Source organism: Phoca vitulina, unplaced genomic scaffold (genome assembly GCF_004348235.1).
Source record: "Phoca vitulina isolate PV1807 unplaced genomic scaffold, GSC_HSeal_1.0 scaffold8, whole genome shotgun sequence".
Taxonomy (NCBI): domain Eukaryota; kingdom Metazoa; phylum Chordata; class Mammalia; order Carnivora; family Phocidae; genus Phoca; species Phoca vitulina.
This window is the reverse complement of record NW_022589711.1, coordinates 17,383,625-17,406,546: the sequence shown is the minus strand read 5'-3', so window position 1 is coordinate 17,406,546 and position 22,922 is coordinate 17,383,625. Positions and strand designations below refer to the sequence as shown.

The following is a 22,922-nucleotide window of genomic DNA, read 5'->3' as shown; positions in this document are numbered from 1 at the left end:
ATCAGGTTTCAGATTTCTCCCTTTCCCTCCATCTATACCCCAGAACCAGGTTCCCTCTTGGGCATGGATTATGTTTGGGTGAGAAGGAAGACGGTTCAGATTGATAAAGCAATACCCCTGGGAAAAGACGATTAACATGTATAAAGGGATTTCCCTGCAGCATAAGTACCAAGCACGCGCCCTCCTGGTGCTCCAGGGCCTTCCTGATGTATTATGCAGGTAGTGTGATTTGAAACGGCCCTTTGAAACAGTAATAGAATAAAACTCTGATTTGGGGAGTAGCAGTTCTCCTCAGTTTTCTACTGTCTGGTGGGAATGAGTTGCCAACCTTTTACTTCGGCTGATACCTTTATACCTCTGAATTCTGAGGCTTCTGCAACTCTGCCTTTGATCATGCATCACAGCGCGGCTGAGTGCCTCCCAGTCTCTAACCATCCCACCAACGTGATGTCCACAGGTACGGACTCCGATACCAGTCTGCATGTGGCCGGGCCGTTGCAGGACGGATGCTTTGAATCTTGTTAGCTTAGAATCTCTTTGCTGCTTTTGTTTTCTCCTTCATTTCAATTCGTCTAAAGTTAGATATGAAGGATATTTTAAAAAGCCAAACTACCTAAGACATTTTTAAAGAATATTATTAAGCGTATTAATTTCAATTGTTGGTTTTATTATAAAGAAGATCTATTTTCTACCAAAGTAAACAGTGAGTCTGGGTGTTTTTAATCCAAAAAGCATTTTTATGTAAACATTTTATGGGTAAGGAACAAAACTAAAGAAATAGCCTAAATAATTTAGTGTTTAAAAGGTGTTACTTTTTTATCTTAAAGATTTATTTGGTTTTACTATGTCTAAAAACAGCCATATACCTTGTAGTAAACACAATGATTCCCAATACCAACAACAATGGATTTGAAAGAATAATATAATTAAGTGATATTAACAAACATTTTTAGCATAACTCAAAACTCAAAAATCAAGGCTAGAAACAATATGTAGCATTTAGAGCCCACAAACTGAGTTAAAATATCTTAAAACTGAGTTCTGAAGAGACTTCAATCTCTGTAACCGAGTTTTAATATTTTCTTATGTAACTTTCTAACATAAAAAATAAGCTTGAAAATTTGAATATATTGTCTCAAATGTAATCAAATAGGTATGTGTTGCTAATGTGTCCTTTATGTGGTAACAAAGTTTTTTAAAGTAGCTTTATAAATAGACAGAGTCTTGAATTGAGTAAATTTATTTCATATGTAAGTTTAGATTAATCTGCAGCTGAATTTTTAAAATCTAGAAAGTAGTTATCTGGATTTGGGTGAAATCATTAATGTAGAGGGTTATTTATTTTTTTTTCCATCTACCAAAGACTCTCATAATTTAAATAAAAAGACAATAATGGGAGTTTCCCCAAACATATTTTTTAGAAAATATAATAAAGTATTTTAACTAAAAATATGTACTATAAATAAATTTAAACAATGATCACATAACTGTATTTTAAATAATAGATATATCTATTCTAAATAGATACTTAAATAATAGTATTTAAATACATGATAATAGCATTGATTTTATCATTTTTCCATGAAATTATAAATTACTAGGTAAGAAACTAGAAATATTGCTTATAATGAGAAGAATACTTGGATATTACATGTGTTTCTTATTTGTTTAATTTTAAATTGCATAGTAAGATTTTTACATGTAATCATTATAATGTAAAATGACTTCAGTTCTTTCCACATGCTAATTATAAAATGAAAATTTGTGCAGATATTTTAAAATATTGAAGATTTATCAATAGTAGAAAATGTTTTGCTTTCTGAGGTGACCTCATGTCTTTAAACACTGAATTGTATCTCAATATTTTCAAAGGATTCTAATTCTATACTTTATAATAGCTCATATTTATTCAAGGATTTATGATCATATTATATTTATGAAAACCCACCATTATATTCAGGATATGAAGGAAAAATGAGAAAATAAAATACATAAAGAAACCGTGGTTTTATTGTCAATACCCAAACTCTTAGTCAACTTGGTGATTCATGTTTAAATCTTGATAAAAATTTTGTAATTTAAATTTACTTTCAAAATATACATTGATTACACAAGGCAAGCAACTATTTATGAATGGTTATGTTTATATACCGGGTTCAACCTTTATAGATCTCAAGTCGTTCAACAATTAATTTTTTTTTGGCCAGCTTTATTATTGTAATTGTTGAACTGATTGTGTGCATGCAGAAAACCTACCACCTCTTGGTTTCAACATCAACATAAATTGTGTCATACACAAAATGTGTCACTTATTTTTCATAAACCTCTGAATTTACTGGGATTTTTAAGATTGTATCCAATTAGAAGCTAGTTGCTTGGCCATTTTCTCTTTGATGGATGAAATTTGTTAGGAGAATAAGCAGAAGTAAAGATTGCTCAAGAGTTGATTTCTGTATTCATTCTTCCAGAGAAAGACCACTATATAATACCGTATTACACAAGAATTTAAAGAGATTATTCTTCTAGTCAGTTTATTGTAATGTCTATATGAGATGGAACCTACAAGAATTCTGCAACTCCCAACTGGCCAACATCCAAACTGGTCAGTCAGCCCTTCACAGGGCACAGAATAGTTAATGAATGCTATCATCCACACTGATGATCTGTGATCTGACTACCTGAGACAAACTTTGATTACTGCTTTTAACCTACTCATCAGAGAATTTCCCCCAAGTGAAAACAAATTACTGCCATATAAATGTGTATTTTTGCAATGAAATGAATGTGTCTTGAATCCTCATACATTTTCTTACCAGTCCCGTCTATTTTGTCTTTGATCCAAACTCCTAAATGTTTACGTGCATATTTCTTGGTGACAACATTGGGAAACACAGCAACAGGACTTCATTATTCTGTTCCTTCCTGTCATTATGGAAACCAGCCATCGACCTATGGAGTGATGGCAGGTAAGAAAAATTGTCTGCATATATGAGATTGAGTTTGGGGACACTTAGATGGATTCTTGGGTCTGAGAGAATCTTGACCAGAGAGTATCATGAAATTCTCATCTCTTAACTTGGGAATTGCTGGTAAAACACTGCTTTATCAAAATGTTCCCTGATATGGGATGCCTTCAGTGACCATAATGGTTAAACCTGATTGCCCCTGTTCTCCATAACCCTGAACTTCTATGCTTAACTCTTTTGTTTGCTTTGTATGATTTTTTACTCTAATTGACGACTACCAAACTGCTGATTGTCACTTACTGTTACTGTTGGGCTCGATATAGTAATAATACGGTAGTGACTAGCCTCATGTGGTTATTTAAATTTTTTATTTAAATTCAATTAGCCAACATATAGTTCATCATTAGTTTTTGATATAGTGTTCAATGATTCATTAGGTTCGAATAACACCCAGTGCTCACCACATCACGTGCCCTCCTTGTGCCCATCACCCAGTTACCCCATCCCTCCAACCACCTCCCATCCAGCAACCCTGTTTGTTTCCGGGAGTCAAGAGTCTCATATGATTTGCCTCCCTCTCTGATCTCTTCCCTTTCAGTTTTCCCTCCCTTCCCCTAAATTATTTAAATTTAAAGAAAAATTAGCTAAAATAAGGTCAAATTTAAAATTGAGTTCCTCAATTGCACTAGCCACATTTCAAGTGCTCACTAACCTCAGGTGGCTATCAAAGCAGACAGCACAAATTTATAAAACCTCTCCCTCACTGTAATATTTCTTCTGGACATTTGATCCATAAAGATAAATAAGACATTGAAAGCTAAGAGTCAGTTGCGGTGGCTTTAGTGATAGTCATTTGAAGTTTTGGCAGCTCACAGTCGTTTTTAGTCTTAAATGAGATTGAAGAGTGAAGTTACTTATGTTTCTCGTCCAGATAAATAAAGCGTCACTAGATCAAGGTTAATTATTTATTGATGCTTGTATGAAAGCAGTGATAACATGTTCCTTAAGGAAGAGGAAAATCTGACCTAATCCATTCAGAACAGACCTTATGACTTAAGTTTAGGATATGGCCAGAAAAAAATTTTGATGGTTTAATAAAGTACACAATTTTGTTTACATATTTTTTTTAGCTATTCTTTGATCTTTTATGTTCATTACTACAGCAGGGAGAGAAACCTGATGGGTGACAATAAACTACTGGGGCTCTGTGTAAGAAAATAAGAGTGTGTGTGTGTGTGTGAGAGAGAGAGAGAGAGAGAGAGAGGGAGACACTTTAGATAAAGGAATCATATCTTTTTTCACTGCTGTGTCTAGTTATCATTCATAATAAGTGATAGAAAAAACGGATTCATGACTATAAATTTGAAATAAAATTGAACAAAAAAAATAGTTCACTGACATTTAACTTCTCCATATTTTTCAGTTTGACACTAAATAAAACACTAAAACTTTAAAATAAAATATTCCAGAACAAATTAGCTTCACTTACATCCTACCACACAGTATTTTGAATAAACTAGTATCCTCACCTTGATGGTAAAATGAAGACTGATGTTCGTAACGATTACCTGTAAATCCTAGCATCTCTTATTTTAATAATTACGAAATAGGGACAACCATATTTTTCCCTTTTGAAAACTGATCATTTATGATTCATATATTTAATACTTAATAAGTATTCATGGTTAATGAGAACAGCCCTTGTTGGTGATAAACTACTTTCATTATAAAAACAGTAAAATGTGCATGTAAGCCGCTAGGGGTGAAGGCAGCATGCTTCGTGTGGCCCACACCGCATTTTGATTATGAAGATAGGAAATGACAAGCACATGGCCATGTGCTGCTGTCTCTTGGAGGGGAGTCCTTGCTGTTCATTCGCAATGTTTCCCACAAACCCAGGTCCAACTTTAGGTGCCTTCTAAACCCAGCGACAGGCAGCAATTGATTAAAGTTAGCACAAAGATCACATCAGCCACAGACCAAATACCTTTTTTTTTTTTTTTTTTTTAGAGAGGGAGAGAGAAAAAGAAGGGGGGTGGTGGGAGAGGGGCAGAGGGAGACGGAAAGAGAATCTTAAGCAGGCTCCATGCCCAGTGCGGAGCCTCACGTAGGGCTCTATCTCAGTCCTGAGTCATGACCTGAGCCAAAATCAAGAGTTGGCCACTTACCTGACTGAGCCATCCAGGCACCCCCCAGATACTTTAAGATGGTTTTTGCTACCACCTCCCTTCCCACCAGATCAAGGCCACTGGCCACTAGCCTAGTGAATCTGCAGCTGGCCTGAGAATTCTAACATGTTTCTGGTTTCTGGGCCCAGGTTCACAGTGAGTCCATGGGCAGTTTGGCTATATTGACAAGTCCCCTCAGCAGGCACTCAGCAAACCCTCTTCCTCACTGCAGTCGAAAAGGAAAGGCTCCCAGAAGAGCCCTTTAAAAGGATCCAAAGCCTGGGTTAGTACTGTGAGGAGCAAAAATGGTTATCCTAAGATTTGAATGTATCACTATAGTCTTAAAAGTAAATATATGTTTTCACTGAAAGAAAAACTCACCATGGCAAGCATAGAGATTATATTTGAATATTTTTTGAGAGTGATATGCTTTATTATTTGTTAGAATGTCACTATTTTGATATATGCTTAGTATGAGTATTTGCATCATAGCAGATTAAACCTCAGAGAATCTGCACTCTCCTGTCGTTATCCCCAGAGAAGCTACACAAACTGAGTTATAAAACACAGGAATTCAAATATAAGAGAGCAAAGGTATAAAATACACAAGAGAAACCTGGCTAATGTCATTAGAATTTTCTGAGAAGTCTCAAGGCATTCATCAAATCAGCCACTTCCACACAATTCACAGAAGCATCTTATCATCTACAACAAAGACAGGTTCATTGTCACACATGCCATATGAAAGAAAAGCTAGAGGAAGACCTATATTTCAAAACATATGAAATTGCTTTATTTTAATGTGGTCCTCTTATAACCCATACTCTGATGCTTACATTTAGCTTGAGCATTGCATTAAATGAATAACCCAGTGGAAGGGAAGAGCTATAGCTAATATTTTGTTAACATTGGTAGAGAAGACTTTGCAATTATCGGATGAATCCACTGTGTCTTATAGTCCAGGTGTGGGCACACCAAAAAGAATGACTAATTGGAAGCAATGAATTAGCCGCACCATGAACTGATTACAAACGTTGTTCAAGTCACTTAATTTCTCTGACTTTCAGTCTCTCTCTCTCTCTTTTTTTTAAACGTACACCCTGTGCTTCACTTTCTATTTATTTATTTATTAATATATTATTATTTTATTATTAACATATAATGTATTATTTGTTTCAGAGGTACAGGTCTGTGATTCATCAGTATTACACAATTCACAGTGCTCACCATAGCACATACCCTCCCCAATGTCCATCCCCAGCTACCCCATCCCTCCCACCCCCCACCACTCCAGCAAACCTCAGTTTGTTTCCTGAGATTAAGAGTCTCTTATGGTTTGTCTCCCTCTCTGGTTTCGTCTTGTTTCATTTTTCCCTCCCTTCCGCTATGATCCTTTGTCTTGTTTCTCAAATTCCTCATATCAGTGAGATCATATGATAATTGTTTTTCTTATTTCGCTTAGCATAATTCCTTCTAGTTCCATCCACGTTGTTGTAAATAGTTTCAGTCTCTTCATATCTGAGTTGTGGTGAGTGCCACTGCTCTATTGAAGTTGAATTGTGGCAGATTTGTACCAACTCGACCTGGTTTTCCTATGATCTTCTCTTTAGATACACTTGCAACTAAATGCCTTCTGTGCCTTCACTCCTGAGAATTTAGATAATTCAACAGCCTACAGTGAATTAAAAATGCTCTTGAAAAGCTCTTCTAGGTAAACACAACATAAAATAACAACAGCAACAGAAACCCTCAAAACTCTAATTCTTGGGTATCTGAAATTGTTTCTGTTCTCGGGTTTCCGAAGCCGGGTGAAACTAGAAAACATGCTCAGGGGGCTGCCCACCCCGCCCGCCCTCCTGTGGAAACAGCGCATCATCAGCCACACAGGGATGAGTGCTAAACCCAGCCAGGTCACATTATATATGGCCAAACCAAGATGAGGTGTGAGAGTCCTCGTTTAAAAATTAAATTTTTTTTTTAAAGATTTTATTTATTTATTTGACACAGAGACAGAGAGCACAAGCAGGGGGAGTGGCAGGCAGAGGGAGAAGCAGACTCCCCGCTGAGCAGGGAGCCCGATGCGGGACTCGATCCCAGGACCCCGGGATCATGACCCAAGCCGAAGGCAGACGCTCAACCGACTGAGCCACCCAGGCCCCCTAAAAATTAATTTTAAGAGAAACGCAAAATAGCGGAGTTTTGGGAATTAACCACGAAGACGAATGTCCATTTTCTGTTGTTGTTTTATTTTTTAATGGGAAGTGGGTAATAAGAGAAAAGATAATTATGACTGAAAGTGCCCTCTCCACCGATCTTACGCACAAAGCAACAGAAATCAGGTTGATGGTTGACATGGAGAAATGGTCAACTTTGGAGCCCATCTCTTATTCTTAAATTATTTTCTTTCTTCTTCTCCTCTTTCTCCTCCTTCCCCTGCTCCTCCTCCATCTTTCGCCTTCCTCTTCATCCTTCTTTCGCCTCCTCTTCCTCCTCCTCATTCTCCGTCTTCCTCCCTCCCACTTCCTTTTTCTCCTTCTTTCTCCTTTTTTCTCCTCTCCCTCCTCCCCCTCCCCTTCCCCTTCCCCGCCCACCTCTCCTCCTCCTTCATTTTGTTTCTCCCTAACTAGTTCTTTTTTTTTTTTTTTTTTTTTAAAGATTTATTTATTTGAGAGAGAGAGAATGAGAGAGAGTACATGAGAGGGGGGAGGGTCAGAGGGAGAAGCAGGCTCCTCGCTGAGCAGGGAGCCCGATGCGGGACTCGATCCTGGGACTCCAGGATCATGACCTGAGCTGATTGCCTAACCAGCTGAGCCACCCAGGCGCCCTCTCCCTAACTAGTTCTGATTATGTTGACTCTGAGGGGAGAATTGATTCTGAAGATTTTTTATCTCTGAATCAGAAAAGGCTGTCCAGTAGCAGTAACATGAGGTATTTTCCCTAAGTTTCCTTAGTCTCTCAATGACTCAATTCGGTCACTACAGCAGGAAAGCAGCCATAGGCGATGTGTAAACAAATGTGCGTGGCTGTGTTCCAAGTAAAGTACACCAGGCAGAGGATCCCTGTTGTATATGGATGGGATTTACCCGTGCACAAAAGAGAAAAGATCACAATTCACATTTATGGTTTGCTTCGCATTGTCTTGTGTGATGAAAAAGAAATACATGGAAATATTCCAATACACATTCCTTTGCCTATCTCCAGAAAGATGGTGTATTTTACTGTACGCCTCTGCTTTCCCTGTGTGTTCTCTTAAGGCTTCAGGCACATGACCTCAGAGATGTTGGCAGTTAGCTGCGGGCAGGACCACGTGCTCCCGAAGAGCGATTTGCCCCATGCCACAGTGGGTTGGGCCAGCCACCTTTGCCTCCCCATTGCCAGTTTTAGAAGATTTACCTCTTCTCCCACTTCCGCCACACGGAAATATATACACAGCAATTTAGAAAGGCTTTGGTGGATTAATCTATAACGTGAAAATATACTTTGGGCTGTATATAATGTGCAAACACGTCCCAGCTCTCTAGCTGGGGGCTTCTCTAGGCTCACAGACAGTTTTGCTTTATCAGTGTTTTGGAAATTGTTCATGAGAACTCTGCTGCACAGGACTCCCCGCTTCTTTTATCTTCTTCCTATTTCGTGCTTTAGAAAGATTTTGAAAATATCTTGCCATAGATACCATACCAGTCACTCTCTACTCTCCCCCAAATACAAGATCACATGATAGATACCGCAATTTGTTCGGCTGTGCCTGGGACTGTCATTATGAATTTCTGTTTAAGGTTAGCTCCAGGTTAACTCCAGGAAAACCATGTCTGTGTGGATAACTGTGGATATATTCACTGAATGAAGAATACAAACATATCACACATCGTGTTTTCCTCTTTGCTCCGGCTGCCAATCGTCGGAACATGGTATCTCATGTGCTTTTTTCATGGACTCGTGTTCAAATTTATTTTTTAAATGTTGATTTTTTTTTCCCCCAGAACATTTATAATGTATAAACTATCTTTATAATTTTCCAGAAATAGAGGTGACTATCTTCTAAGATTTTAATAATTATAATATTTTTGTCTGAAAGTATCTGTTTAATGTAGCCAAATGTGTTTAAACTGCAGATGTCTTTAAAGGAAAGTCATCTGGTTTACAGACTGCCGGAAAAATGAACGAGGTGTTTGTTTTGATGTGGTTTATTGCAATGTTCACTGGACTTCAGTTCTGGTTTCAACTGTATGGTTGATTCATTGTGGCACCCAGCAGAGGTTATTGCTTTTTACTTAAATTTTCTAAATTTTAAATGGTGAATAAAAAAAATATTCTTTCTAACTTACTTACATAAGGCTAAGATGACAAATGTGAAATGAACACAGGACAAAGTATTAACATGGAAGACTTGTTGTGGTGTGTGACTATGGTCAGAAAGAAAAATTGAAAATAATGACCAAGATTGCTAACAAATTCAGAACTTATGGCTTATCATATAAAAGATATGTAACAAATTACTTATGGACAATAAAAATAATTTGACATAGGTTAAATGAGTTATCTAAAGTGCCTTAAAGTACATTAAATGTGCAAAATCAAGCAGCAGTCTGCACATACATACGCAGTGAGATATTGCTCAGCCTTAAATAAAGAATGAGATGGGGGCACCTAGGTGGCTCAGTCAGTTAAGCGTCCAACTCTTGATTTCAGCTCAGGTCTTGATCTCGTTGTTGTGAGTTGGAGCCCCATGTCGGGCTCCCTGCTGGGCATGCAGCCTGCTTAAGATTCTCTCTCTCCCTCTTCCTCTGCCCCTCCTCCCTAAATAAACAAACAAACAAACAAATAAATCAATAAATAAAATGGCCATTTGTGACAACATGGATGGACCTAGAGTGTATTATGTTAAGTGAAATAAGTCAGAGACAGGCAAATACCATATGAGTTCATTTATATGTGGGATCTAAAAAAACAAACAAACAAAAATGAACAAACAAAGTAGAAACAGACCCATAAATATAAAGAACAAACTGATGGGGGTGCCAGAGGAAAATGGGTAGAGAAATGGGCAAAATGGGTGAAGGGGAGTGGGAGATACAGGCTTCTGGTTATGGAGTGAATAAGTCACAGGGATGAAAGGTAGAGCCCAGGGACCACAGTCCATGACACCGTAACAGCATCATCTGGTGATGGATGGTAGCCATCCTTAGAGCAGGCAGAGCGTAACATACAGGCTTGTTCAGTCACTATGGTGTACACGTGAAACTAAGGTACACTGTGTATCAACTACACTTCAATTAAAAAAACTAATATAGTAAGAAAGAGGAAAAACCCAGCAGCCTAATTTTTGCTCACTGCTTTTACTCTTAGAATATTTCATCATTAAGTGTCTTAAGTGACGTGGTATTTTTGAATGATGAAGGAAGTGAAGATTTTAATATATCTAACATCCAACTCTGAAAGCCTAACTGAAAACAAAGTCTTGAGATAAATATCAAGTAAATGCTGAAATAAATGTCATCAGTGTTCTTTTAATGTAGGTTAGTCTTTTCTTTTACTTCAACTAGCAGAAATCCAAAAGTAATAGAAAGCTAAAAATAACCCCCAAAATTAATAACCATTTTCAAAAATGGAACTATGTAATAAATTAAAAATTGATAAAACTGCTTTTACAAATGTTATCTGGTCTGATCAATATACTACCCACTAAAGCATAAAATGGATGATTAACTGACTTTAAAAAATAAAACGATAATTTGGGTTTGTAAAAGTAGCATGGATTTTTTTAGACAGGAATAGTTTCTTTCAAATATTTTTCACAGCAGCTAAATTTATTTTATGCTATTTTGTTTAACACCTCACTTGTATATTTGCTTTGCTTCAAGGAAAAAAAAAAGAGTCTATTGGAGAGGGGTACACTTTATAATTACATATTGTCATATAAATAATACAAGCCAACAATTTGCTGACTTACACTATTCTTTGGTCATTACATATTGATATATTAATGTAAGATTTATATATTCTGGAAAACTACATTATTACTCATGTCTTTGATTTGTGAATATATTTATAGAGAAATAATAGGTAACATAAACTTGATATGTTTTTCCAGTGTTTTCAAGAATGATTATTGTGTATATTCTATAGCAATTTATTTTTAGTTTAAATATTTATTTATAATCATAAGAAAAATTATTAATTACAAAATGTTTTATTTATATCAAAATGTCTTGGTTATATGTGTCATTTAATATAAATCGAAGTGAAATCTCTTCCAATAAAAAAGTGATGTATTGATGAGGAAAACAAATAAAATGTGTGGAAATTTGGCTTATGCTATCCTCTCACTCATGCTCCCCAATTGAGAAACTCTTCTAGTGAAGAATGAAATCTGGAAGCAATTTTTAAAAAATTAGATCTTTTTTGGTAATTTATCATTTAACCCAATCAATTGATCTAATGCTTCATCATTTATGGGTGAATGCCCATCATATCTAGAATTGCACCCTTCCTGCCACTTATTTTTGCTTCTTAAATAATAATCAAGAAATGATTCCATTATATTGTATACTTTTCAAGAAATTTTGATGCTTTTTAATAGAACTTTAAAAATTACCTTTTGTCTAGTCACTCTTTGAATCTATTTAAGCATATTAGTGTATTTTATGTTCTCATAATTTTCTTTTTACCTGCCTTCATTAAATTTTTAAAAAGACATGATTATTTCCCCTTGAAATTCAGCATTGGCTGATAAAACAGTGGAGCTTCTTAATATTGTAAAATCAGTTTTCGAATCCTAAGAAGACTTCCCAGCATAACACTTAACCGTATGCCTTGATGATAATAAACATCACAGATTATTTGTGTAATGAATTAAAACAGAGATCGAAATATACATCCGGGTTTCAGTTGAACCTCAGATTCACAGGAACAGGTGTCTTTTTAAGAGAAATCGAAATAATGGAAAACACACTTCTGAGAGAATTGGGCTATTTCTATTTTAATTATTTGCAATTCCCTGCTTTTTTTCCTTTGGCATTATTTTTGTCTTCACTGCTCTGAGGAAGGTGGAAAAGAAATAATCACATTTATACTAAGCTACTCTGACTTCTGTTTGAGATGGCTGAACGTCAGTTAACCTTTTAGAATCGTGACGGCTTGCAGGGGAATAATAGGTTCTAAGGTGCAAAACTTTTGCTTGTATAGAAATGGGGGATAATTACAAATGGCCCTTTTCTTTCTGTGTTTATTCACAGGTAGCTTAACCCCTTGTCTTTATAAGTTTCCTGACCATACCTTGAGTCATGGCTTCCCTCCCCTGCCCCAGCCTCTTCTGGCAGAGGACCCCGCCGTCACTGATTTCAAGCAGGAACTCAGGCGGAAAAGTAAATTGGTTGAAGAGCCAATAGACATGGATTCTCCGGAAATCCGAGAACTTGAGAAGTTTGCCAACGAATTTAAAGTGAGAAGAATTAAGTTAGGTATGCACTTTTTAAGAGTAACGGGCATACAACTTGGTCTGCAAATCCTTACGATATTACTGTTCAGTCTGTTACACTCTGCTCAGAAGTCCAAGACACTTCTCATTCTGTATCTGTGCTGTGGATTTAAGTTAATCCAGTTATGAAAATCCTACCAAAAAAAAAAACAAAAAACAAAAAACAAAAAACACCCTTTATTCCCTTGTTAATTCTTAATACCCTAAATACATAGGTTTTTAAATTGATATTTTTTCAACTTGCCTACTTCAAGATTAACTTTGAAGTACTTGTTTTTCTCCCTGTTTTATCTGAACTTTTGAGTAGATGAGCCATTCAGATGATTCAAAGGCATAAAATGTGTAAGTGAAATGTATCCTTTATGTTTGTCTTTCCTGTTTATCAATGTTGTTGGTTTCTTTGCTTTCTTCCAGAGATACCGTTTACACATATAAGCAAATACATATTTTCTCAATACAGATTTTTTAACTATTTATTTAATAGAGCTTTCCTTATTAATTTTTACAGATGTTTTTAAAAATGGGTCTACGGCCATACCACCCTGAACGCGCCCGATCTCGTCAGATGTTTTTAAAAATGGGCCTATCAAATTCCATTTCATGAATATATTATTATTATTATTTTTTAAAGATTTTATTTATTTATTTGACAGAGAAAGAGACAGTGAGAGAGCGAACACCAGCAGGGGGAGATGGAGGGGGAGAAACAGGCTTCCCGCGGAGCAGGGAGCCCGATGCGGGGCTCGATCCCAGGACCCTGGGATCATGACCTGAGCCGAAGGCAGACGCTTAACGACTGAGCCACCCAGGCGCCCCTCATGAATATGTTATTTAACCAGTCCCATACTGATGATAAATTTAGGTGGTCTCCAATCTCACATTGTTAAAAACAATCCTACCACGATTCACTCCATAAATACCATTTTGTACCTATATATATGTAGGACAAATGTTAAAGGCACGATTTCTGCCTGTATATTTGTAATTCTGATAGATGTTGTCAAATTGGTCTATATAGAGGTTGTGCCAAGTTTTACCACCACCATGAGTGTCTCTTGGCAAACTCCTTAGAATATAATCTTTCTGAAAGCAGGAGTTTTTTCTTTATCTATTTTTATTTTTCCTTAAAGGCATATCCCTCAGCACTTAGAACAGTGACTGGCAGCACAGAGAATAAATAAATAATTGAAGGAAAACTATGACTTAATCTTTTGGATCTTTGCAAATCAGATAAGTCAAAGTGGTCCCCGTGGTAGTTTTTTTGTTTTGTTGTTTTTTTTTTGTTTTTTGTTTTTCTTGAGAGGGGAAGAGAGAGAACACACATGAGAGACAGTGGTGGGAGAGAGGGAGATAGAGAATCTTAAGCAGGCTCCACACCCAGGGCAGAGCCCCACGTGGAGCTCGATCTCACGGTCTCACGACCCTGGGATCATGATCTGAGCTGAAATCAAGAGTCCGATGCTTACTTGCCTGAGCCACCCAGGCGCTCTGGTGGTTTCATTTTAAATTTATGAGTGAAGATTGAAAAGCATTATTTCATGTGTTTACAGTCATTTGTAATTCTTTCTCTGTGAACTGTCTGTTCATAGCCTTTGCACACTTTTTATTCAATTGTGTTTTTAACATAAAATAACTGTAATAATTAACCTTGATTTAAATTCATGAAGTAGTGCATCTTTTAAATGGATTGAAAAATGATGGTTCCACCCTCTGCACTTGTGGAATGAACCACAGGTAAATTTGTAATGATATTTATTGATGGGCATCATACATAACCATTTTATGCATACAGATATATAGCTTTAGGCCCTGAATTAATATGCAGTTACTATATGGAATAAACACAGCGGTAGGCATCTTTATAACAACCATTTTCAGTTTACTATTTATATTGCTGTGAGGGCGCCTGGGTGGCTCAGTTGGTTAAGCGACTGCCTTCAGCTCAGGTTATGATCCTGGAGTCCCAGGATCGAGTCCCATATCGGGCTCCCTGCTCAGCAGGGGGTCTGCTTCTCCCTCTGACTCTCTTCCCTTTCGTGCTCTCCGTCTGTCATTTTCTCTCTCTCAAATAAATAAGTAAAATCCTTAAAAAAAAAAACAAAAAGAAAAAGATTATATTGCTGTGAATATTTCAAATTCTATGTTGATGGTTGATAATCATCTTGTACCCTAAAAATGGGACAATCTATGAGGATCTTTGGCCTGAAGATAGAAGCATTACCAAATGATATAATAAATGTGCTCAGGGATACATGTAAAATATTTGGGTGATCACAGTCTCATAATAAACATGTTTTCAGGGAAAGTCAGCATAATTCTTAGTTTTATTTGGTACCTTTTAACAATATAGTTGAATTTTGTACTCTTACAGTTGAGATAAAAATATATCATCATATAATTTATGCATTGTATTTAATATACTATATTGTTGAGCATATATCACCAGATATTTAATAATAATAGCAAGAATTTATAAGTATCTTATAAAGTGTTTATGACACATCTATCCAATTTCACTAAATACCGTGAATGGCAGGGGTTCCTGTCTGAATTCTTTTGACTTCTGAAAAAATTAACTAGAAGCATTTTTTAAAGGACCGGACAAGTCTACGCTGAACTTACTAAGCAATTCTAAATTGCCAATGAATATATGCTTAAAAACAATATCTAATAGTTAACAAAGAAAGACACAACGATTTCTTTGATAACCGGCCAAAATGAATGCTTCTGGAAGAGCTGACTCTAACAGGTCTTTCCTGCCCTTTCACAGGATACACCCAAACCAACGTCGGGGAAGCCCTTGCAGCTGTGCACGGCTCTGAATTCAGTCAAACAACTATCTGCCGATTCGAAAACCTGCAGCTCAGCTTTAAAAACGCATGCAAGCTAAAAGCAATATTATCGAAATGGCTGGAGGAAGCTGAGCAAGTGGGAGGTACTGAAGTTACAGGCTCTGTGGTGTTTTAACCTAAGAACGATTGCCTTCCATTGCTAGCTAGGGCTTACACTGAAGCGGAGAGGTTTGAGGTTTAGTTGGGTTTTTTCTCTTTCCGATGAAAAATAAATATGTTTCACATCCCAAAGAGAGGAAGGCTCATGCAAGTGCAAAAATAAGTTTACTGAGAAGGTAAATATAGTAAGAAAAGAAGCTGCACAGGGACAGCTTTCTGGATAATGTGGCAGAGGCGTGAAGTGGTGAAATGATTTTTTTTTAACACATCAAGATTTTCTGGCTCTGTGCATACTGTAGTAATTGCACATGAATTTTTATGACCCGATATTACTGTAACCAGAGCATTTGTGCACACCCGTCTTCCAAGTAAGTACATAAGCAATTGCTAATGTAATAAAATTATCTACTCATACTAATGTCAAGGCTGGAGAAAGAGCAAGGTTTGAAAGCATTTAAAGCAAGTATTCCAAGAATAGTTTGGTCAGGATATCACTAATAGACAGTTGTCTTTGCAAAGTTAATATTTCTGCATTAACATTTGTATCTTGGTCTTGTACTATAAAATAACGTGGAAGGCAAAAATTTAAGACAAAAATGTATAGCGACTTTATTTTGCATTGTTTTACAAAGAAAATTTGAAACTCAAATCTGATAGTTTTTTTGGAACCTACTTTGTTTTTGTAATTATTTCTCTTTTCCCCATTACAGCTTTATACAATGAAAAAGTGGGAGCAAATGAAAGAAAAAGAAAGCGAAGAACAACTATAAGGTATTCTTTTGAGATATTAAAACGCATAGAGGAGATGGAATATATACAATATGTACATATGTAAATATAAATAGAGCATTTGAGGATTATATAGGTGCAACATAACATAAATGTATGTGAATAGATTCACTGAAAAAACAAGATTGGTGAAAAAGCATAACTTAATAATTTAGCACTGAGAAATGGAGAGCTAGTAATTCTTAACATTTGATGGAAAAGTAGGTTATTTGATTCAAGAACACTTGCTCCACAAGTTTTGGATAAAATAGAAATTAAACAATCACTTCTACAAAGAGTGATCATTTCTGCTGTCCTTTTAGATATGTCTCGCTCTGGCAATTTGGTATCTATGTTATTGAAAATAGCAAAACTATTCATCAGTGTTTCAGTCCCTTAAAGTCTAATGTGATTCCTTGCATTTCAAACCAGGAAGATTGTTGGATGATCTTTTGGTAATTTGCGTGAAAATTACAGAGGAAATACTAAAATACAGGTTCTGTTTTGGTTGATGAGTTCACTAAACCGTTTGTCTATTGTAAATAACTAATGATTTCTGAGGGACATTTAGAAATGCCTGCACAAGTGCTCATTTCCTTTTCAGGAAGTCAGTGCCCTCTAGTGGCACAAAGTGGGATAAACATAGAAAGCCCAGAATACCTTACTTCTCAGGATACCCTGCATAAAACAAGCATCTAAATATTCTAGACTGCACATTTAGCTTTGTTGAAGCTTTGGAAGTGTTTTCAGAGTCTTTAAACAATATTTTAATGTTGATATCTAGGATATTCAATATTACTTAATTTTGATCTGCCAACACATCATAAAAACACCATAATCTCACCCTTCTCTACATCCCTCCCCTCAGTATTGCTGCTAAAGATGCTCTGGAGAGACATTTTGGAGAACAGAATAAACCTTCCTCTCAAGAGATCATGCGAATGGCTGAAGAACTAAATCTTGAGAAAGAAGTAGTAAGAGTTTGGTTTTGCAATCGAAGGCAGAGAGAAAAACGTGTGAAAACAAGTCTGAATCAGAGTTTATTTACTATTTCTAAGGAGCATCTTGAATGCAGATAAAATTTATTATTGTGTGATAGCCGATTTTTTTCTAGTTTTCATTCCTTTCTCTTCTCCAACAAAAATAGAAATTAGTTATTTGGTTTGTTTCAAAAATCATTTTATATCAATAACTTTTGCAGAAGCTTTCCTACTTTTTTAAAAAGAAGACAATTGAGTGCCTGGGTGGCTCAGATGGTTAAGCGTTTGCCTTCGGCTCGGGTCATGATCCCAGGGTCCTGGGATCGAGTCCCGCATCGGGCTCCCTGCTTAGCGGGAAGCCTGCTTCTCCCTCTGCTTCTTTCTCTCTCTCTCTCTCTCTCTGTGTCTCTCATGAATAAATAAATAAAATCTTAAAAAAAAAAAAAGGTAAAAAGAAGACAATTTAAATATTGATGAATTATTTTCTTTAAAATAATTATTCTCAGAAGCCAAACTGTACATTTTTAAACCAAAGATACCAATAGGAATAAAACGGTGATTCTCTCTCAGTCTTCCTCTCCCTCTTGCTCTATCTGCAGACACACACACACACAGACACACACGCATGCACAGTGTGCACGTGGGTCTTTTAGTTTAAGATTCCTTTTCCAAAGGCTGTTTATTAGCTTTTTAACATTTCAGTCATAATGCCAAATAAAGAATATCACAATAGACGGAACAATTAGAAAATTGATTAACCAATGTCCTGCTTACTATCAGCTCTGATAGTTTGTTTGAACTTAATAGTTTTTGTTTGCACTTAAGAGCCAGAGGTGCCTTTGAATTTCATTAATGCATTTAGGAATAAATCTGAATCAGAAGCGACAATTTTTATCTTTTTATTCTTCTCAGAGATTTAGCTTTTTTGATGTTTATTTATAGAAAATATGCCTTATGGATTCTTGAACCCCAAACTGCTATCCTATAAGCTGCAACAGCGCAGGAATGATGTCTGGCTTGTTTGCTGTTGTTCCTCCAGCACCTGGGAAAGTGTTTGCTCCTAGCGGGGCATGCGATCTTTGTTAAATGAACAAAGGAGTGTGCTGTTAAAGACCGCTACGAACTTGAAGGGTCCCTACCTTAATAACATAATTTAAGTCTCACAACCCAGAAAATTACCTGGGATCCTATCAAAAAAGACTATCACTTTAGTTTAATTGGTTAGAGTGTGGTTCATTATTGATGAAAAAGTTTGACATATTGAGTATTTAAATTTGGGGAATTATATCCAAGGAACATATTTAATTTATAAGACTGCACTTCTTTGAAACTTGCAAGTAGAAGCAAACTATAAGGTAATAATCTAAGTGACCTTTTTGCATTTAAAATATAAATCTGCTGGCAATGTTTATCTAACTTATTTTATATAACAAAAATGGAAACAATTAGACCAAATTTTATTACTGATTTAGAATGCTTACTAAATAAATTATACTGTCCAGTCTCATGGTTTTTATGATATTAATAAAGACCAAGCATTATACAGATCATAATCTCTATAGATCATATGTGTTTCTGCACACATAATCACCATTAATTGGATGGCTAGAAACTTTGGTATATTTTTAACAAAAAGACATCTTTTTCAGTGGCTTAATCATCTATGCTTAAGTACACATCTAGCACCCAGGAGATGTTGAACAAAATATACATACAAAGGCTTTTATTATTCAAGAATAAATTCCAAATTATTCAGCCATATAGATATGTAAATTCCTTCTCTATATAATTCACCTGCTTACCACACACACTAATTGGGAAGGGATTCTTTAGTTTGCAAAAGGCAGGGATAGGATGTATATATGTACATATATGCATTCTAAATGCATACACAAAAATACATATATGCATGTCTGAAAGTTGCAAATAGAAACAAAATGTAATGCAAAATAAATCTAGAATAGTGACTTTTTGCACTTTAAATATAAATCTGGGAACATTTAATCTTTCTACAACAAAAATAAGCATGTATGTATGCGTCTATCATCATCACATATATATGATCATAATCTTATCAGACATTCACCCATAAGGTCATTCCAGTTTAGATACAACTAGCATTGGGAAGTAATTTTTCTCCTTAAAAGATATTATTTTGAATCAATATTTAATATTGAAATAGCAGATCTTTAGTTATTCACAAGTTAGTTGTAAATGCACTGGTATTTACTATTCACTTATTTGTATTAATGAGTTTTTTGAGACTTTTCTAACTACACTGAGATATTTTAATAGCTATAGATTGATCTTTTTATAAAAATAGAAAATAGTTATTTAGAATCCTAAACTGCAATTAAACAAATAGCAAATGTAATTTCCTATGCAAATTTGGGAATATTATTTGAGAATAAATGGCAAAGCTGACTTTAGCCATAGTCTTTCCATCCTATGTTGTTGTGAACTTTTCAGTGGTAAATCTTCAGAAATTTAGTATAGTCCATTAAAACGAAAAGATCTATTTGTCAATTATACCAATTGGTACATTCAGTTCTATCTGGTAGAGGTGGTTGACACTCATTCATACATTTACCTTTCCATCTCTAATGTGGAAAGATTGATCTAGTAAAAATATTTTCAGTGTTCAGGGATGGGAGCTGTGTCTGTGTGCACCCGCACTCAAGGTCTGGGGAGGATTTGGGGGGGTGGAGTAAGGGGAGTATCCATTATGTGGTGTTCCAACAATTAGTGCCTTAAATCAAACTTCACAGTCCCCAGGCTTCCTCTAAGGTGAATTCAATTCAATTGACTTTTAAAGGAACGGAGTGTAGAAGAATGGTCTTAAGTCCCTTGATGGGACTCAATTTCTACAGAGAGGAAATTGGAAAGTTGATCTGTTTTTCTGCTGCTCCAAAAACCTATTCTTGCAGAATAATGGCATCAAAGGAGACAGTCATCATAGGTCTCTGGACACACACACCCTGTTTTAACAAGGGAGTATCTAAAATAGGAGCACATATTTAAATTAGGCCCACAGGGATCAGGCTACAAGTGTGGCTACTGAGCTAGTAAGGAATGTACTTGCGGCTAAGGGGAGAGTGCAGTTTTCTTCTAAAGGCACTCAAATGCGTAATAAAATATATATCACTGTGCAGGTTGAATAAAATAAAGCCCAAGGCTGCCAGATTCCATCTGGTCTTACAAGGTCACAATCTTGAGCCCCCTTCCAGTGGGCCTGCCATAGCCAGGTACTTAGAGCACAGAATGTAGTCTATATAACACAATCATCTGACAGATGGTCATTTTATGTTTTCTAAGACTAGCTGTTAATTTCATCACTACTGACATTTTCATACCACATTCCACTTCCTGATACCCTGAAATCTCCTCCACACGACTTTTACATCCAGTAATGGAATGTGACATTGCGCTGCATCCTTCTTGGTAACAGAGGTATTGCTATACTCTTTCACTCTCTATTGGTAACCTCTTTTTTGACTACAGTTGTTAAAGTAATCCTTTTTTCAAAAAAGAGAAGTTAGGGAAAGCAAGGCGAAAAAAAAAAGTCAGTACAGTTGACCATTGGACAACATGGGTTTAAACTTTGCAGGTCCACTGATATGCAGATTTTTTTCTTCAATAAATACAGTCCAGTACCATAAATGTATTTTCTTATGATTTTAACATTTTCCTTTCTCTTACTTTATTGTACAATACAATATATAATACAGATAACATACAAAATATGGTTTAATCGACTCTTTATGCTATTGGTAAGGCTTCTGGTCAACAGTAGGCTATGAGTAGGTAAGTTTTTGGGAAGTCAAAAGTTATATGTGCATTTTTTACTGCATGGGGTCAGTGCCCCTAGCACCCACATTGTTGAAGGGTCAACTGTATTTTCATTAAACTCAATGTATAAGAATCCTTGTTTCCTAATCTTAAGGATTGAAAATAAGTTTTATTTTTAGTAGAGGATAGTGTAACAGTATAAATTTATAATGACTGTGAAAATTGCCACAGGAGCATTTTATAAATATAGCCTAATCAGAATGGCTCCACTCTCTCCTTTGGGTCCCAAAGCCTTCTGTAGTATCCACGTTTGACCGAAAATAAAGGAAATCACTAAGACTTAAATGTTTAAAAATACTATTTAAAAATGTTTATCCCCTGGAAGTTCTAGAAAAGGAATCATCAGATCGATTTCATGTGAAACCATCAATTCTTAGGCTTACTCCATTCACAAACATCAGTCGGGTATCAACTGCTAATTCTTAGAAGGCATAAGGAGCAGAGTTACCTAATTAATTTTCTTTCTAGGAAAATGATAAAAATCATTCTTTTGAAAAATTACCAGATATGCATAAAAATGTTAACTTTAGCAGAAGCCAAAAATAGAGTAAAAGATAAGGAAAGAAAGCATAACACCAATAAATCTTTATTGGAATTTTTTTAACAAAATAATTTTTAAAAACAAAAGCCCCCGCATGTAAACAAGAAAGTAAATAAAGTTAGTTGGCATCATTATGTACATCCAAAAATCAAAACAAGTTCTGGGTTAACATTCCATAATCCAGTAAAATGTTTTGACCCATCAATGGTCAGGGAAACTAATACTATCAATAATGCAACCTGATCTTTGAACAGCATACAATAATTTATGAATTATAAACGATATAGTTGGAACTTTTCATTCTTCCCACCAATCCATATGCCACATGTAGACTAGTCCTAAAATGGATTTACATTGTCCATATTAGACCAAAATGTCCATCCTCGTAAATTGACCAGGTTACACCTATCTGATCTCCTCTACAGTTTTTTATGGTGGGATATACTAGAACCCATATATTACAACATAACTTTTTTAAACTAACCTAATCCTAAATTCTACCTCTAACTAATCTCATTTCATTTTTTCTCACTTCCTATACATACATTAAATACCATAGCAACTTCACCTTAAAAAATACTGCTAATACATTAATACACATTTAGGCAGTAATTTCTGACAAAGTTGTAGTTTATTTACCAAGAAAAAAATGCTATTTTTTATTTTAAAATTTAGGTCAAGTATTGTCATAGTAGTGTTAAATTAAGAAGGATGGCTTCCATTTAGAGGGTTCAATACATACATTAATGAAGATCAAAATTAAACAGAGATTAAATTATATCTCATATGGGGAAGATTTTCTCAGTTCTTGGAAGAAAGACCAAAATAGTTTTATTACTATAAAATGTTATTAATTCAGTGTCCGTTTTTGCTAATTACATTCAATTCACTTTTATAAGCTTTACAAAAGAGACCTGGGATAATTTTTCTAAGAGGCCTTAATTTTGGTTTAAAATGTAAGTCTTTTCTGTCAGTTAAAATAATTTAAAGATGTGCACAATATGTTTGTGCTGTTTAAGGCAGGTGCCAAGCACATTTTGAAAGGTAATAAACTTACCAACTAGAAATATTCTCCCAAAGGAAAAAAAAAGAAAAGAAAAGCTCATGACAGTTTTTAAGACAGATGTTTAAATAGCACTCTTCTTTTGGATGATTTAAAAATAATTTGGCAGCTGAACCGCCTATGGTCATACCATATATCGCTAAAAAAGGACAAGCAACA

General features: G+C 35.6%; 1 protein-coding gene across 2 annotated transcripts; it reads left to right on the top strand.

Annotated features, from left to right (window-relative positions):
• Positions 1 to 315: 315 nt before the first annotated feature.
• Positions 316 to 17,409, top strand: POU1F1 (POU class 1 homeobox 1). 2 transcript variants are annotated; one of them, XM_032406114.1, is made up of 6 exons: positions 316 to 457; positions 2,895 to 2,966; positions 12,370 to 12,594; positions 15,382 to 15,546; positions 16,273 to 16,333; positions 17,199 to 17,409. In XM_032406114.1, exons 1-6 carry the CDS (start codon positions 316 to 318, stop codon positions 17,407 to 17,409), a joined length of 876 nt encoding a protein of 291 aa, XP_032262005.1. The 2 variants fall into 2 exon arrangements, with proteins under 2 accessions (XP_032262005.1, XP_032262004.1); XM_032406113.1 differs by having other exon boundaries at positions 2,817 to 2,966.
• Positions 17,410 to 22,922: the final 5,513 nt, after the last annotated feature.

Bases quoted from the DNA above. Each gene is read 5' to 3' on its own strand.
- POU1F1 (XM_032406113.1), top strand. From the start codon at position 316: ATGAGTTGCCAACCTTTTACTTCGGCTGATACCTTTATACCTCTGAAT. The intron at 2,967-12,369 runs GTAAGAAAAATT...GTTTATTCACAG, and splicing joins GACCTATGGAGTGATGGCAG to GTAGCTTAACCCCTTGTCTT. The intron at 16,334-17,198 runs GTATTCTTTTGA...CCCTCCCCTCAG, and splicing joins AAGCGAAGAACAACTATAAG to TATTGCTGCTAAAGATGCTC.